Here is a 17,968-nt window from a genome sequence, read left to right as displayed (position 1 = left end):
ACAGAGAATCTAGCGGGTCCTGTTTGAAGCTCCAAGTTTCAGAACAGGTGATTTGAATTCAATCAACTCTGAGCAAACTAACTGAGTTAAGCAACAAGACCAAAGGGGGAAAAAAAACAAAACAAAACAAAAAAAAAAAAAAAACACACCTTTTATTTGGCTCAGATCCTTAGACATCTGCAGAAAGATGCTGCAAATGTTTTACCACTTGGTGGGGGCAAGTATACTTTTCTATGCTGCAGTCTGCTTGGGTGGATCACAATAGTGTATATATATATATATATATATATATATATATATATATATATATATATATATATATATATATATATATATATATATATATATATATATATACACATACACACACACACACACACACACACACACACACTCCAATACACCTGATTCAAATGATCAGCTCACCATCAAGCTCTGCTGAAGTCTGATCAGGAGTCACTCATTTGAATACGGTGTGTTGGAGCAGGAAACATCTAAAACATGCAGGACAGTGGCCCTCCAGGACCGGATTTGGACACCTTTGCTCTCGGTCCTCTGGCCAACCTTGAAGATAAGCTTCACTAATTTCCCAGTGTCTTCACCGGTGAGCTTCACCTACCGATACCTCATTTATCTGCAGTCATTGTGAAAATACTGGAGTCACAGGCTTTCCAGCTCATAAATACACTTTATATGACAAATGCTAATGGTGCATCGCTAGCTTGTGTCACTTGGGTTTAATTCAGCCATAATCACATTCAGTTTCAATATATAACACTCTCCAGACATATGAACACAGGTCACAGGTTTTTTAGCTGTAATATGAACATCAGTGTTTCAGGGAACACAAACAAATGATGTTCCATGCAGTTTTCAGGTGTTTCTACAGAGTCACATAAAACAAACTGTCCATATTGTCATCTGAGAAAACTCAACAACTCACAACGCTTCTTCTCAGATATACAGTTTGTGTTGTTCTCAAGCTGCAGCGATAGAGATGTCATCCAGCTGTCGACCCTGAGGCTGAGGACAAAGAAATGCACACTTGACTCCTTCACATTCACACAATACTGACTGAGGTGTGTGTCTGTGCATATCTGTGCACATTACCTTCACAAAGATGCGCTGAGGCAGGAAGCGTCTTAGTGTGTGTGTGTTGGTAGTCGGGCAACGGGGGAGGCTGATGTTGAGCTGGGGCAATGTTTGGTAACCAGCCATCAGAGGGTAGTAGTTATACAGCATTCGCTGCTCTGAGCCAGGCAGGATACGGAGACGTACCTACACACACGCAAGCACAGACAGACACAGACAGTATGAATACACTGTCAGTATTTCAAAGTGAATACAGGAAATGAAAGAAAGTATGAAAACCTGTGACTGGTCTCCAATCTTTAGTTAAGTCAGAACTGAGGACAGTTTTAGTCTTTATAACATTAGGGGCAGGTCTAGATCCCCAGCTCGACATTTGTCACAATTGTTCAACCAATTACACACGGATCAAGCATAACATTATGAACAACTGCATAAAATTATGTTTGCTTTCCTTTTGATGCAAAAACATCCCTGACCCGTCGAGGCATGGCCTCCACTAGACCCCTAAAGTTGTGCTGTGGTATCTGATACCAATGTGTTAGTAGCAGATCCTTTAAGTTCTGTAAGTTGCAAGCTCTGGCCTCTATGGATCGGACTTATTTTTCCAGCATATCCTATAGATGCCCGATTGGTTTTAGATCTGGGGAATTTGGAGCTCAAGTCAACACCTCAAAATAGTTTTTGTGCTGCTCAAACTATTTTTGCTTGATGGCACTGCACATTATTCTGCTGAAAGAGGACAAAGCCATCAGGGAATGTCGTTTCCATAAAAGGATGTAAAGGGTCTGAAACGTTTAGGTAGGAGGTATGTGTCAACGTAACATGAACATGAATGGCATGTTTCCCAGCAGAACATTGCCCAAATCATTGTTACTAACATGGCCCAAACATAGCTGCAAGCTCTACTTTTCTTTTTCACCTAGCGGTTAAGTGATCGCTGATTACGATCACTCAATGACTCAACACAGTTTTAGACCACATTTCCTCCTCAAAGATGATGGTTCCGCACTATGCTTCCAACTTTCAATAATGCTTTGGAAAGTTTTTAAGCTGATTTTAGTAGTTTCAGCCAACTCCTTTTTTTTTTCTTTGCTTGACGCATGCCAAAAATTAGACCCCTCTGAAAGATTAACATCTTTTCCACAACCACAGGATGTATCTTCTGTTTAAGAAATGAGAAGCTACTCACTGTATGGTGGTGACTTTTTGGGATGGGAAATGTATATGACACCCAATAGTGATTAAGAGATAATCAGTGTTATTCACTTCACCATTCAGTGGTCATAATGTAACATCTGAGGTGGCTACCAAGGGATGATCCAAAGCATAAAAAAGCGGGAATAGTTATGCAAAATGTTCCCTACGGTGGGAGGAGGACTAAAGCTAAAACCCAGAGCTCAGTGGTGATCCACCTCCACCCTGGACTTGGTCAAAAACACACAAAGCAAAACATGTAACATACAGACAGAGGGAGAGTCGCTAAAAGTGGTCAGCTACCACTTCAACAGAGCTACCTGATACCTGAGATACCTGTTTGAGTCCAGAAAACATGAAGGCATCAGAGGGTTCAACAGCCATATCCACCTCCTGCACCAAAGCAGTCCTGTTCTCAATGTAGTAAAGCACTGGAAGAGATTCTCTGACCCGACCAAATGATGGTAAATCTATAACAAATGGTAAATATCACTCAAATCTACATGTTGACTGATATTACATGTTCATACAATATGTAAAACTTCGAGACCAGGGGTCACCAATTCTGGTCCTCGATTTAAGATGTTTAAGATGTTTTCCTGCTCCAGGGCTCAAGCAATCAGGTAATCAACAAGCTCTGCTGAAGTCTAATCAGGAGCCACTCATTTGAATCAGGTGTGTTGGAGCAGGGAAACATCGGAAACATGCACAGCAGTAGCCCTTGCACACTGGGATTGGTGACCCTTGTTCTGGACAGTGCGAAAGACATGCAGTCACTGACCAGCATGGATGTACAGTGGAACAGACTCCAGGATGACATGAGGGAGAGTGACTGTGGTCTGGATCAGAGGACTTCCTGCATTGGAGGGCTTCCTGCCCAACAACATTACAACACAGATCAAACATTTTAAAACAAGCTGGAAACTCACTCAGGTGTTTAAATCAGAACTAAATCCAATTAAATCAAATTCAACTATAATAACTATTTAACTGGGAGACTCTTGGCCAACTTTGTCTTCCCCAAAATATTTTCCTGAGCATTATTTTCTTTATAAAATTGTTGTTGTTTATACCCCTTGTGACTGTATTTGCGTGTGTGTGCAAATACCTCCTCCATGATATCAAGTACTGTCCTGTAGCCACCGTGTTATTGCTGTTGGTCAGTGGTGGACATCGGAGACAGAAACACTCACTAGCACATTCACCCGTCTGCAAAACCACTAAGAACACACACAGAAAAACGTTACATGAGAGACTTGTGTGTAAGGAGCTGTGTAAGATAATATTTGCAGGGCTTAAAGTAAGAAAAAATCCTGAGCATGAATTTTTTCCAGGGGGGATTATTTAGAAATTACAGTTGATAATGTTAAATGTGAAACTCAGTCAAGACAATTAATTTGAGGAATTATAGCAACTAGAAATTAAATTTAACAACTATTTAATTCAGTAAAGGACAATTTATACAAAAACTATTAAACAAGTAAACAGTTACAGTGTATCAGTAAACTATTTTATTCTAATTCTAAATACAAAATAGGAAATAAATAAGCAAAAGGCTTGTTGTCTCTGCCCCTCTCTTTTATCTACATCTTCTCAGTCCTTTGTCTGCTGTTGGGACATTTTCCCCTAGCTTCACAAACTCTCCATCATCTCCAACAGTGCCTTCGACGAAAAACACGCCAGCTTGGATGCTGCGTTCACAAAAACTCGGAGCTGAGAATTCTATGTTACAACTCGGAAATTTCTGACTTCCAATATCATAGTATTTAGGCTACAGGTTAACTCAGAGGAGAAAAAATAAGTTTGGCATATTTCCACTATTTTGTGAGCACTAAAATATGTGCAGCAGCCATTTATGTTTATTTTGGAAGCAGTAATTTCCGAGTTTGACAACTCAGAGATAATTTTTTGTTCAGAATGCATTGGCACCTCAACTGAGGTTTCCAAGACCCACCCCACCTCTGATTGGCTAGTGTTACTCATTGGTAGGAGAACTCAACTGGCTGCTCAAACCTGACAATATCCCGCATCAACAAGTTTTTAATTATTTTTATGTTGATTGTTTTTTTAATCGCATTCCACTGACACTTGCCGGAGATCTGGAACAGTGCTGGAGTAATTTAAGTTCTGTACCTTCCTCTAACTGCGACTGAAGCTGTGGTGTGTTGCTGGTCATAGTGAGGAGCTGAAGACATGAGGAGGCCAACACAAGAGGCCAGGGAGATGTGGAGAAAATGTCTGTCATCAACATGAAGGGAATGTCTATTGCCACCTGGTCCAGAGGCTCAAACTGGAACACACAGCCACAAGTCAGTGACGAGAAATGGATAAGAAGAATACACACACACACACACACACACACTGTGCCCCTGATCTGTTTCAGCTACTCACCTTAGTGGATACAAACTTGGCAGACACTTCAAATGGGACCACTGTTTCTATGGTAACAGTTTCATCCTGGAAGACAAGAGACCAAGAGAAGAATGAACTACAGAAGACACAAACTACTGACCATCTAAAATAAATCTACCTCTACCAGCCAATCAAATTAAAAGAAACATGGTGACTATATACCCACCCAGAGTTTCACCACAGAATATTGACCATGAGTGTTTACAGAACAAAATAATGTCAGAGTTGACCCTGGACCTTTTTGATATAGCAACAGAAGCAAGAGACATCCACAGAAGGGAGACCTGTGCCAGACTGGTAACCACATTCTCTACCTTGTGACATTTGCATACAATCTGTTGTCCTTCAACTGTTGTATCAATGCTGTAGGCCACATGGAACAGGAACACCCTTGGCCCAGTCGACCGACACCTCACATAGACACTTCTCTCCAACTAAACACCAAAGTAGGCAAAAATGGAGTTGCAAGTTTTTCACTGTGGGTAGACTGAAGATGGCTGAAAATGGTGGAAACTGGCTGAAACATGTTTTGGGAATGTGTCTGTACCTTTGTGCCTGAGTTCAGGTCTCCTAGTGGGACATCTGGCAGAAGAGCCAGTGTGGTGTCATCACACACCTTTGTGCCATCCAGGGTCACATGTGTGGACTGTCCTAGAATGGCATCTTGGCCTGAGCAGACCAATCACCAGGTAAATTATGTAGCTATGTCTAAAATAACAACAACATTACTGTGGTGAATGAAAGTTTCTAAATCTGACAAGGGCTCACAGTTGGATATTTGTGCTACAACAGTGGCTTTGCTAGCCAATTATCACAGTGTACCTGGTTTGAGGCCTGCTGTCAGTGTGACATCTTTGGCCACGCCCTCCTCTTGTGATTCGATAGTGACGCTAATGCGGTACAGTTCATGGATAAGAGCAGGAGGCTGGTGGCTTAGCTGAACAGATAACTTTGGGAGTCTGGAGATGATCCTGGACACACAAAAACAAACCAACCACCTGAACATATCTCACTGTTGGTATCTCTGCAAAGCGACACTGACTGTAGGACCTGGGCCTCACATGGTACTGTGCTGGATGAGAAGGCTGTCCCAGTCCAGCTCGGGCCGCATCTCAAATCCTCGTCCCCATCGGCGTGAGGATCTGGTGGCCTGCAAGGCTTCATGGTGGGAGGCAATGTCTCCACCTGCCCCTCTCCAGGTCAGAAACACGCAGCGGCCATTGTCCCTGCCCAGCATCACCTCAATACCTGTCATCTGAAACAAACACAGGCAGAAGCTAGTTTAGTCGTTCTCTCACACACTCTCTTGTATTTCTTTGTGAAGACACACTCCTTAACCCCTTAACCTAACTTAAGCCTAAGAATTCAAAGGTGCAAAAATATGTATCTTGACCACACTTACCTCGATCTTCTTGCCAACATCTTCACTCTTTGCTACAAATCTGAAGTTGAAGCATTTGGTTGCCCTTGGCAACAAGCTCATGGTCTCCTGAGCCAATGACTCCACCACACACCACTGGTTGTACTCCTACAGACACAGAATCATTAGGAAGATAAAGATGGTAACATTGGGTGAGGGTAGGGTACAACCTGGACAGGTTGCCAGTCCATCACAGAGCTTTAAATCTATAGGTTTTTTTTTTTTTTTTTTATATATCCTTATTATTTTAATTGTGCTCCTTTGGAGATGAAAGACGTTATACGTTTGGCTCTAAGTGTCCTCTGCATGAACACACGAAACACAACACATGGGGATTATCCACAGAACACACAAGTTAATTTTTTTCACCTGAGGTCATGCATTTTTTGTGTGTACCTGATTACTGAGGCTAATGGCCAACTTGTTCAGTGGCACTGGATGAGGACAGTCAGCGCGGAGGAAGACCTGCAGTTGGATGGGCTGGTCTATATGGAAGCTAGGAGAGCAGAACTTGGCCTTACACTGAACTGGAATTGGAGAGAGAAGGAAGGTTACAAACACCTGAGTTCTCATTAAATAGATTTACACATCGATGTCACTGTGATACAAGAAGGCAGCTGTGTCTTTTAACAACATACAACTCATTACTGTTGTCATTATCTTCTCACCTCAAGGTAGACGTCAATTAACAAGTGTATTGTTTTACAGATTCTATGAGCAAAAGTTTAAATACTAACTAAATGGTATGTAGTCCTGCACTTCTATGGTGAATTCATTAGATGCTGCTAAAGCAATGCAGTCATTCCACAGCGACCTGGCTACCGCAACAGAAGACGGATCACAGTCTGGCTCAGGGTCTGGAACTTCGTTCTGATGGAAAAGAAAGACACTGACACTCGAAAACAGGGAATCCTGGGTGATCAGACAACATATAGTAACTGACGGACAATCCATGTCAATCATAGTCTCACTGAATGATTCTGCACATTCTGTCCACTCACCATCAGAACTTTGAAGAAATTCTTCTCAATTCTCCCCTTTTGTTCCTCCTTCAATGTTGAAGCTAGAAAAAAGATGGTATATCATTAGCTTTTCCAGAGTTCACTGAGCTTTATATGCTGTTAATGATATTAATATTAGGTTGTAAACCAAGGATGCTTTATATTCGGATATTTCTGGAGTCAAACTGCTGATAGTCAATTGTGTTTTGTCATGATATCACTTTGTGAGTTCTGACACCTGAGACAATAACTTCAGACAGATCAATCATCATCATCAATGTTGTTCAGAAGAAAAAACGTAAGTGCCATTTTTCCCCAATTACTGTATTAAGAATAAAAAACAGAAAATTTTATATTCTCTAATAAAGTTCTAAAGTATTTTCTCAACTTTCTTCGTAAGTTTCTTCTTAATGAAACACTTAAGCATAAATGGTATTCTCAAGTTTAAGACAACATTTTAAGACAAAATTCCTACAATGAAAACTTAAGCCTCTAATGTAACTAACCAGTCAAGATTAATACTGTAACACTGGGTATGGGGACTACTATAATGTGGGCTTGTTGCTTTGTTTCTGTTGAGGGAGGTGTCCACCATAGGTGTATTTGCCAATGGGTTGTTCTGGGGAGGGGTGGGGGATGTTGTGGGTAAATTGCGACATTGCGACTTAAGAAAAGATTGGAGAATCTGTCCCCAGGTGATTAGAGGGACTGTGCTGTGGGATGAAGAGGAGGGGTATCAGCTATGAGGTCAGATCCAAACCTAATATATATGAGTCAGTTCCTGACCACCATGCACCAAATTGGAGCCCCCGATTGCTGGGTTGTTGGGGAGCATATAATACAGGCACACATACTCTGCAGGCCAATGCTTGATTTGATTCACAGCTGATTTTTCTGTATTTCATTCCCCTGCTCTTGGCTCCACTTCCTGTCTGTCTATGTCCTGACACAAACTTAATCTTAAAAAAAGTTTCACAGTGGCATAAACACTGGGATGCGACATCAGGCGAAAACAGCTGATGTAACATTTTAAGTTAACTAAGCTAAGTTAACAATCACTGATATTGTCACTGCTTCAAACAAACAGAAAGTGGATGAGATTGGTGTTTAATGATGGTTCTGTATTAGGGTGGAGCCATATTGCTTACCTCTACCCAGAAGTTCCATGCAGTATATGATGTAGTCTTTAACACTGGCCATCAAATAGGCACAGCGCAGAGCTGTGATCAATATGGCTGTCAGGAGTCCCCACCATCGCTCTGTACGATAGTCACACATCACATAGTCCAACAGCCTGAACGTACACACACACACACACACACACACACACACACACACACACACACAGGTAAGTGTAAAAACTCCACAAAGCACTTATCTGATCAATGTAAGACTGGCTGCTCACATATCACCATTTACTGTATAAACTTATCCATACTGCAATTACCAGAGACACTCCTCTCAGTAAAAAGCTACTACTTCAGTATTGTTCCTTACTTCAGGGCTTTGGTGTAGTCTTTGGCATGGTAGTACTCCTCCCCCATCTGCACCACTAGCACACAGACAAAAAGGAAAGACAGTGTACAAGAAATGTTTAACAACAGATTACCAATCATAACAGCAAGTAGATGACCGTGTGACTAAAAAAAAAAAAATCTCTACCTGAAACCCTAGCTATTTTCAGTAGTGGCAACAGCAGAGCTGCTATGCCTGTGTGCTTGTGTGTGCATGTCATCGTGGTAAAAAGTGGGCTTTGAGACACATACTGTTGTAGTATCTCCTGTGGAGGTTGTTTGGAAAACTTTAACGGGCATTTTGATCTCTGTCTTTAAAGAGCTGCACAGGATAAAGTTTTGAAATTATATTCACACCTCATTGTTGTAGGTTTACACAACAAGCCAATTTGCAGCAAATATGGTCACAGTCTCTCCTTCTTAAATTACAAAAGTGACCCAATGAGTTTATGCTGAATGATTTCACATTGACATTGACATTTGGACCTTTGATCTTTAGGACATAAAATCACTTCATCACTTTATCCTATGAGAAATCTGTGTATTGATGCAGTAATGTAGAAACAAACGATGGGTACTGACAAAATAAGGAAGAATCATTTACAAAGGTGCTTTAGTACATTATCATGATAATTTCAAGTATGAATGTCTTTATATGAAAAGACAATACAGTACAAATTGACAGTGGCTGTAAAAGTGGTTAAAAAATAACAGTAACAATGAATTTCAGCACTCATTAGCTCTAGATTATTTGAACCCTTGTAGTGGTAATTGACCTGTAGTGATCAAGACAACATAATGATACTCACTGAGGTGACTTTTCATTCGGGGACACTTGTACTTTTTGAACTGGGCAACAGCGTTGCTGAGAAGAGCTATAATCAGTTCCTGTTCCAAGAGAAGATCACTTTTTAATACACCGCCTAAAAGTGGCTGTGGAGACACACTAAATGCAAAATGAATCTTCAACAGCCTCTCAGGAAATAGGAACCAAATTGGTATGCTCCCTGTACCCTGGATTACTACTGCGATATGCTCCCAAAATCTTTCTTTTTCAGATTAAACAGACATACTCAATGTTCAGTTTGATGATTGTACATTTGCTGGTATGTAAAGTCTTAATGTGTAGGGTTAGGATTTTTATACTCTGTTACCGTCCCCACTTCCCCCATCCACCCCCAAAAAAGAAGACAAGGTAACAGATAGAAATTAGAATACTATAAGAATTCATAACATAGGAGATTACATTTTAACTTCTGTCCCGAAAAACAAAGGGCAAAACTAGCAGTTAGGCCCAGTATGGCCCAGTATGGCCACAGCTGTGTTTGAGGTATGTACACTTACAGAATGTGCAACATCTATCTCTTTATTCTGAAGGGCTAGAATCCCAGTCTTTTCCTTCTCTCCATCCGGAGGATCAATACCTACAAACAACAACAGTTAATGTTTTCACCATACATTTCTGACATTACTTAATGCTATGATGATGCTGATATCCTTCTCTTTTGTGCCTACTCTGGTGTCCTTGTCTCCATGGTCTCTGCCCATAGAAGTCCAATCCTCCACTCTGAGTGTCCAGTGGGTCAGGGGAGGGATAATTCACTGCAGCCTAGAACCAGAAACCACAGATTGATCATTTAGTTTATATTGCTAGGGTAGCATTGGTCATTCATGTCAGGTTTAACGTGGTTAATTAAATGTGTTTTGACTGATTTACTTAGAACTAACAAAAATAAACATGAAGCAAAAGATGTAGTGTATACACTTTTCCTGTCCTGATGGAATTAAACTGTGTGTAAATCCATGGTAGCACTAGCATATTAGCACACGTAGTATTACTGGAATCATAAAACCAGTGTCGTAGGAGGGGAGGTAAATTACGATATGCAGTACTTAGTATTATAGGTAGTTACAGTTTGAGAGATTGTTGTCACCTGACAAAGCTGCTGTGCCAGCTGTTTTCTCTCCTGGCTGAAACAGGCAGCCTGCTGATAGTAGAAACCAGGGTTCTGGGTCTGGATGGCTGTCAGACCCAGTTTTATTGCTTCATCAAAAAGATCACCAAATGACTGGAACCTGACAATAAATGCACATAAGAGAAAGGAAGAGCTACTGTCCTGAGCCGAGATAATGACTAGACAATTGTACCAAATTAGAATGACTTTGCTCTATGTTGACTAGTTTACATCATTCATGCCCATTTATACAATGAGTAATGCTACAAATCCACCTTCAACCACATCCCAAAGGTGGTTTATTGGATTGAGGTTTGAGGTCCCATTTTTAAACAGTGTGTATATTACAACTGTACCTGCACAAATCCAATGAAAATGGCATGGACCTAAAAACAATTGGCTATATAAAATTTATCATACATGCAAGCAGTACTTCTTTGTTCAATGCAAAGCACCTCCATAACATGAATACAGTGGAATAAGCCGACTTATGTCAATCTTTTCGGCGTTCATGGCTTCTTGACACTCACAACTTGAAAGTATTAACGGAATAACAACAGCACGATTAACCTATCTGGTTTGAAAATTAATGATGAGGACCAGAAATGGAGACCAGGCATTCATCTTTATGTGCATTCACTGTGGCTTTTCTGCCAGCTCCAACAAGTCTGTGCATTCCCTCTTGAACCCTGACCTCTCTCATTAACATAGAGCAGCAGCATTATGGTAATGCTCTATGTTAAACATGGGTTTTCTAACTCAAAACTCTAGACTGTTGGGAATGAAAATCCAGGAGATCTGCAGTTTCAGAAACACTCCATCCCCGGTCACTGGTCACAAAGTTACATGCTTCTTCATTAAGTGTAGCTCTTCACCAGCATTTGTTTGAGGTAAGATATTAAACCGCTAACATGTGATTGGTACTGTATGTATGTATGTATATTGTGGTTTGAAAGAGTCGGTTCTCCTTGTCAGCAACAGGAGTATTTGTCTGTGCTTTATACCAGTAATTGTTACATTGTGTACAGATTTGCAGGCATGCATATAATTTAATGTTTGTCATTCTATCTTACTGTTTAGACATCCATGCTGCATGTTCAAAAGACAGTTCAGCACTGCCAATCTTCTTTTTACACAAGTCGATGTGCTTCCTGAACTGAGCTATGGCATCCAGAGGAGTATTGTGCTGGAAACATAGACGACAGATCTGAAGAAACAGAAAAGGACGGCTATGAAGGGACAATGACAGAAAGAGTTTGTTTTACACATATGGGAATCACTAGTTTTTAAGATAGTTTTGCTTCCTCTGGGTAAATTTTATGTAATAATAAAGAAAAACAGTCTACAACTTCTCAAATCTTTACACACCTGACTTAAGGAAATGGAAACTTTCCAGAGGATCCACCATTCACCAAAAAGATAATGGTAGCACAGCATTTTGGGTTTTCCAGGTTTGGGGCACTTGGTACAATAACCAGAAGTGCATTAATATAAAAATTTGTAATGCCTATGCAAAGGTATAACAACGCTAATCTTAACCGTAATCAATGTTTATGATATTACTGCAGTGTTGTGAATGTTTTCCACTGCCCACACACTGTGACTGAGTGAAGGTCACAGCCAACCCGAACACCTGTGACTTCAACAGCCACGTACCTTATAGTTGATGAATCCAGACATAGTTTTGATCTCCAACATGTTGGTCTCATGGGATCTGAGCTCATGAACAAGACTGTACGCAGTTCTATAATACCTATGGAGACAAACACTCATAGATACAAGCTCATACTTAAGAGCTAGAATATAAAAATGTTTCACACTTCTCAAGACACAGCTTTTGTCTGAAAAGACTGAATGGAAAAAGTTTCATAGTCTGTGAGGATGAAGGCTCCATACACTGTATGTATCAGGAGTCAATGACCTATCATATTAGTGCTGGTGGCTAACACGCTCTTAAAGTATGATCACAATAAACAATCCGAGTGATTCTGGTGATTTTCTTACTCTGTCAATGTAAAACAAACCTAAGTTACATTTAGTAACTTTCAAAGTGGTTTCCTTACACCCCTATTGTCTAAGGTTCTCCAAGGAGCTGATTACAGTAAATCGTGAAGCTGTAGCCTCAGACTCACTTGAGAGCGTTCTGTGTGTCCTGTTTCAGCTCACTGAAGAAAGCAATTTTAAACTGGTGTCTGACAAACAGCAGCTGGAACATAGAGATGAATTTGACATTTAATTGCATATTATGTGGAATAAATGTTACATTGGGGTAGTTTGCGGTTATGCTGAATCATAATTTTCCCTACACACAACAAGCAGGTAGAGTTTGTATGTATATACCTGATGAGTTGTCTTGTTGAGGAACTCCTTGTGTGACTTGACACGGCGAATCTCAGTGTAGTAGTATGTCTGAGCATGTTCATAGAAGGCATTCTCCAGCCTGCAGGATCACAGACATCCTCTGAGTGAAACTTTAATTTTGCCTCCCTACTCCACTTGTGGTGATGCTACACTCCCCTCCAAATGTATTCCAACAGTGAGGCCAATTCCTTTATTTTTCTGGAGACTGAATACATTTGGGTATGACATCAAAAGATGAATATGAGACAAGAGCTCAACATTCCAGCTTTAATTTCCAGGTATTTACATCTGGATCGGATACACAACTTAAAAGACAGCACATTTTGTTCTTTATATGAGCAAAAGTATTGGAACATGTGGTCAGGTCTGTTTTATTACCTTGATTATTTAAACACTAAATAGTGCTGAATGTTTTCGTTTAGTTTTAGATTTGGGATTTGCCTGTGCAGACAGCATTTATAATTAGAGTTGTAACGAATATGGAAACCAGAGAGCTGTCTATGGGTGAAAAACAAGTAATTGTGAAGTTGAGAGAGGATGGGAAATCAATCAGAGCCATTGCATAAACATTGGCCATAGCCAGTACTAACTTTTGGAATGTCCCGAAGAAGAAAGAAACCATTGGTATAGTAAGTAACAGATGTCAGCAGCTGACGACACAAACATTGTGAGAGCTGTAAAGAAAGGCCATAAAACAACTGTTAATGGCATCAGCAACAGCCTTCAGATGTCAGAAGTGAAGATATCACAATCTACTATTCGCAGAAGACAGAGAAAAATAGGAAGGCAAGGCTGGAGTTTGCAAAAAAATAGAGATGAGCTTAAAAAGTTCTTGGATAAAGTTTTATGGACCGATGAGCCAATGATTAACCACTACCAAAGTGAGGGAAATGCTAAAATTTGGAGAAAGAAAGCATCTCCTCACAATCCCAATCATAAAAGCTCATCTGTGAAACACAGTGAAGGTAATATCAAGGCTTTGACTTGCATGGCTTCTTCTGGAATGAGCTCATTAATCTTCATTGATGATGTAACTCGTTATGGCAGTAGCATAATGATCTCAGAAGTATACAAAAACATGTTGTCTACCAATTTAAAGAAAGATGTTACCAAACTGATTGGGAGATCCTTTGTCATACAGTAAAATAATGACCCAAACAGTCTGCCAAAATAACAAAAGGAGTTGATTGGGGACCAGAAGTGGAAGATGGGCTGGCCAAATCAATCTCCAGAGTTAAACCCTACAGAGCATACTTGCTAAAGAGATTGGAGTAACCCCCAAAAACACACAACCGAAAAGGACTGGAGAAAGAAAGAATGCAAAAGTTTTATGAGTCAGTGGGTCACAGGATTGATGGGAGTTTTGTAAGCAAAGGATTTCCATCTAAATATTGAGTATTATCCACTTTAATCTATTTAAGTCTATATTTTCTCTTAGAAATTTGGTTGTCCATTACAAACTATTCTCGCTGTGTATCAGATAGTGTATTATGTATCAGAAAAGGGTTTAAATACCTGGAAATGAAAGATGAAATGCTCATCTCTTGTCTCATTTCTGTCTTAACTAATACTTTTTCAGTCAACAGGAAAAATACTGGAATTGGTCTCATTGTTGCAATACTTTTGGAGGGAAATGTACATTGAAATATTGTCCATTACCTTATAATGTAGCCCACCAAGTGGTCAGTGTGTGGCAGTACAAACAGACTCTTTCCAGACAGATCACATGCGTTGCAAAGAGCTGCTGCTCTCTCTGAGGCTACTAGGTCCTCTCCTGTAGAAGGATACTGACAGCTTTGATTGACTGATAGATAGATAGATAGATAGATAGATAGATGCATGCATTTAAAAAAAAAGGAAAAAAAACACTAGGACTGAGAGGGGTGGGGTGACAATGAGCAGGCAAACTAAAATTACTTGTTACCTGGAGGCAGAGGTGTTTTCTTCTGGATTAGAACCACAGCCACCTTGGTGTTCCTGCCTTGAAGACTGGTCCTGAACACACGCAAACATATAAAAAAAAAAAAGGGTAGGTGAAATTTACTCTGGTTATAATTTCTGATAGGAACGTGTGAAAGTGTTTGGTATATAAAACCCAGGCTGCTCCCAGTTTATGCACATTTATCTGTGGAACTGTGCAAATGTCAGAGACTTTAGTACTGACCCAAGTGAAGAACACCTTAATATGATTCAAAAACAGTTCCATCAAAGTCACGACTTTATTTGCATTTAAGGGGCTTAATAGGGACTGTACCAATGCTAACGCAACTGCTTACTAAAATTGAATACAAATGCTTAAAGTGAATATATGAATTGTACTTGACAAAAACCGGGAGAGATCAAAACTGACAAACCATCTTGAATGTCTAGAACAGAGAGACACACACAAGACAAACTGTTCAGAGGCCTCAACAAGAACAGTGTAAAAGTCAGCTACTTGCTCTCGCCACTTCCTCTGTTCCTCTGAATGCAAAAAATGTTCACCCACCTGACAATCTCCACTTTAGTAGCACATTCAGATTGTTTCTCTTTCCACTGTGGGTCATCCCAGTCCAGTTCATAAAAGAGAACCACCAGAGCAGGCACCAGGTTCAGATGTTTATTCATCCATCCAGTTTTCAGAATGCCTTTGGGGATGTACCACTCATATGATGTTCGCTACAGAGAGCATACAGCTGTTTGAGAATACTTTTGATTTGGTTGTTTTCAGATGCACACAGTAATCTGACTAATCTGTATATGAGCAAATGCAAAGGCTATATACCAATTTCATGTCATCTTTCATTGGACATCTACATTATTCACTTACCTTAGTGCGACATTTGGGATACTCATGGTCTCCTGGGAGCACTTTGAAAGAGATGGGAACTCTGTCTGCTCGACGGTTAGCGCAAAAGGCATCCCAGATGGCTCGGTGCACAGCATTGTATACCACATCCAAACCAGTTAGCGCTACAAACGCCATGGGTCGACAACATAGTTCAGGAGGAAGCTCCCACTGGGAAACTGTCATTATGGTGGTTCAACAATGAACCTTTCTGCAAAGGACAGAGCAACGTCACAAAATTCAAACTTAAACTTTATTTATTTATATAGCACTATAGCACAGAACGACATCCCTACAGGTGGACCACACACAACTCCCAGCGTGAAGAACCCCCTTGATGAAAATACCGGAGTTCAAGAGTAGAGCAACTTCCAAGAATTCTGTATGCAAGAGTGAAAGACTAGACAATATAGCTCCAGCTATTTAAATCATTTCTTTTCTTAATTTATTTTTATGTTTGACCCTTTTGTTGTTTCAACAACTTCAGTGAGTGCTGTGTACCTTGGAAATAAATCTGCATTCAATCCCTCTAGATTAAATTCATACTTATTATTAACATAAACATACAGTTTCACCATATGTACATACTGTTTCTTTGTACAGAATACAGGGACGACTTTGAATATAAATAATTTCACTGTTTAAATATGTATTTTCCTTGCAGGGTAGCACTTCATCCATTGGAAAAGAAACAGAAATGTGGTTAATCTGATTTTGATTTTTATAATTTTTAGTTTTGGGAAGTGAATTTGTCAATTGTTTCATTTATTACAACTTTCTAAAGTTTTTATTTTTTCGAAAGCATACGAATCACTGCAAGAAAGACACATGCGACAAAAACAAGTTCTCCAACTGTCTAAACTAGAGGAGATTAATGTTTAGACAGCCGGAGTTAATACTTAATATTGTTTCAGTGTGCGATTCACAAACAGAGGACTTATTAAAACTAGTCACATGACTTTAAAGTTAGCACCAGTCGAACACTCTAAGGCTATTTAATAGCTACATTGACACTTGTTTACAGCGTACATACCAAAGCTTAACAGCCTCACCTAGGTCGCTTTAACTTATGTATCGACACGGTATTATCTTTACTTCATACCAATGAGTATCTGCAATGTATCCAAAAAGCAGATGTGTTATACTTTTTGTTAGCCATAAACAGAGAAACCAGTAAGACGAAAGCAGAAGTGAGATAACCCAGTGATCCTAGCATTGCCGTTGTCGTAATAACGTCTCCATTTACTACGTAATATAATCAAACTGAACAAAAAATATTTGATACATTAAACAGCAACATACTTCAGCTGCATACTTTAAGTGAACTAGTAAATGTGCTGTGCAGGAGATCGGGTGGTTGTAAGATAAGGCTATTAGCTAACGTTAGCTCGTGGGCGAGATTGCAAATTTAAAAAGCAAATAAACCGTCAGTATTGCTTTCATTTTAGGCCACCCGATTTCGTTTGAACTAAGTCTCAATTCTGATTACCACTAGACAGGCAGTTACCAATATACCAACCTCGACACAGCCAAAAAATAACAGATAATTCCGCAGCTGATCCTGAGGTAACGACGATAACGCTAGCAAAAGAGCTATCTGTGGCAAAACTGATGTAACACTTCCGGTTTGACATTCAAAATGAAATGGTTATTTTACCTGTCAAATTGTGAAACAGCTTAATAATATCAATGATACGAATAAAAATGACGGTGTTCGTTTCGTGAAATTGAGGCGCAGTTCAATATTGTCAAACTGACCTCTATTCACCCCTTGATAACAGTTTGGAGCATCCTTGTGCGGATATAATCGAGATGATTGAGTACTGTATGAAGATCGTGTGTGTCAATTTGTTTCTGGGAAATTTTGAGGACCAAATAAATAAATAAATAGCCAGATGATTATTTGTGTTGTAATTACCTGGCAGGATGAATGTTTTTGAGCCTTGTTAAATGATTCTTCTGTTTGCAGAATACATCATCATTTTTACTTATCTGCAAAGTCAGGGAGTTCTCTGCCTATCAGCCAATTTAGAATTTAGAACCTTGATCTCAACAAATAGTAAAGAAAGGGTTAGAAGGGTACATTGAGGTGGCACAACAACACAGTGGTGATATAGACTCCAGCAGCTTCTCTTTGATTCTCATCTGGTCCAATGATTTGTTGACTTTCTGGCCTGAAAGAACTCAGTGCC

General features: G+C 39.9%; 1 protein-coding gene across 3 annotated transcripts; it reads right to left on the bottom strand.

Annotated features, from left to right (window-relative positions):
* Positions 1-718: 718 nt before the first annotated feature.
* On the bottom strand, positions 719-17,389 carry trappc11 (trafficking protein particle complex subunit 11). Of its 3 annotated transcripts, none has more exons than XM_029512813.1 (30): positions 17,296-17,389; positions 15,759-15,987; positions 15,438-15,607; positions 14,874-14,944; positions 14,609-14,753; positions 12,929-13,028; positions 12,721-12,794; positions 12,245-12,341; positions 11,662-11,795; positions 10,568-10,709; positions 10,149-10,242; positions 9,978-10,057; positions 9,443-9,521; positions 8,617-8,671; positions 8,268-8,413; positions 7,120-7,181; positions 6,856-6,988; positions 6,515-6,645; positions 6,101-6,226; positions 5,760-5,953; positions 5,521-5,669; positions 5,246-5,367; positions 5,013-5,132; positions 4,678-4,743; positions 4,420-4,576; positions 3,395-3,506; positions 3,068-3,159; positions 2,623-2,756; positions 1,111-1,278; positions 719-1,023 (listed from the first exon to the last, which is right to left on the bottom strand). In XM_029512813.1, exons 2-30 carry the CDS (start codon positions 15,960-15,962, stop codon positions 979-981), a joined length of 3,402 nt encoding a protein of 1,133 aa, XP_029368673.1. In that variant the 5' UTR covers positions 15,963-15,987; positions 17,296-17,389; the 3' UTR covers positions 719-978. The 3 variants fall into 3 exon arrangements, with proteins under 3 accessions (XP_029368673.1, XP_029368675.1, XP_029368674.1); XM_029512815.1 differs by having other exon boundaries at positions 14,609-14,723; XM_029512814.1 differs by having other exon boundaries at positions 15,759-15,983; positions 17,296-17,357.
* Between the last annotated feature and the right edge of the window lie 579 nt (positions 17,390-17,968).

This window comes from Echeneis naucrates, chromosome 10 (assembly GCF_900963305.1).
Source record: "Echeneis naucrates chromosome 10, fEcheNa1.1, whole genome shotgun sequence".
NCBI lineage: Eukaryota > Metazoa > Chordata > Actinopteri > Carangiformes > Echeneidae > Echeneis > Echeneis naucrates.
This window is presented reverse-complemented; position numbering and strand designations above follow the sequence as displayed.

Bases quoted from the DNA above. Each gene is read 5' to 3' on its own strand.
- trappc11 (XM_029512813.1), bottom strand. From the start codon at position 15,962: ATGACAGTTTCCCAGTGGGAGCTTCCTCCTGAACTATGTTGTCGACCC. The intron at 13,029-14,608 runs GTAATGGACAAT...GTGATCCTGCAG, and splicing joins TTGGTGGGCTACATTATAAG to GCTGGAGAATGCCTTCTATG. The intron at 1,024-1,110 runs GTAATGTGCACA...CTTTGTCCTCAG, and splicing joins CTCAGCGCATCTTTGTGAAG to CCTCAGGGTCGACAGCTGGA.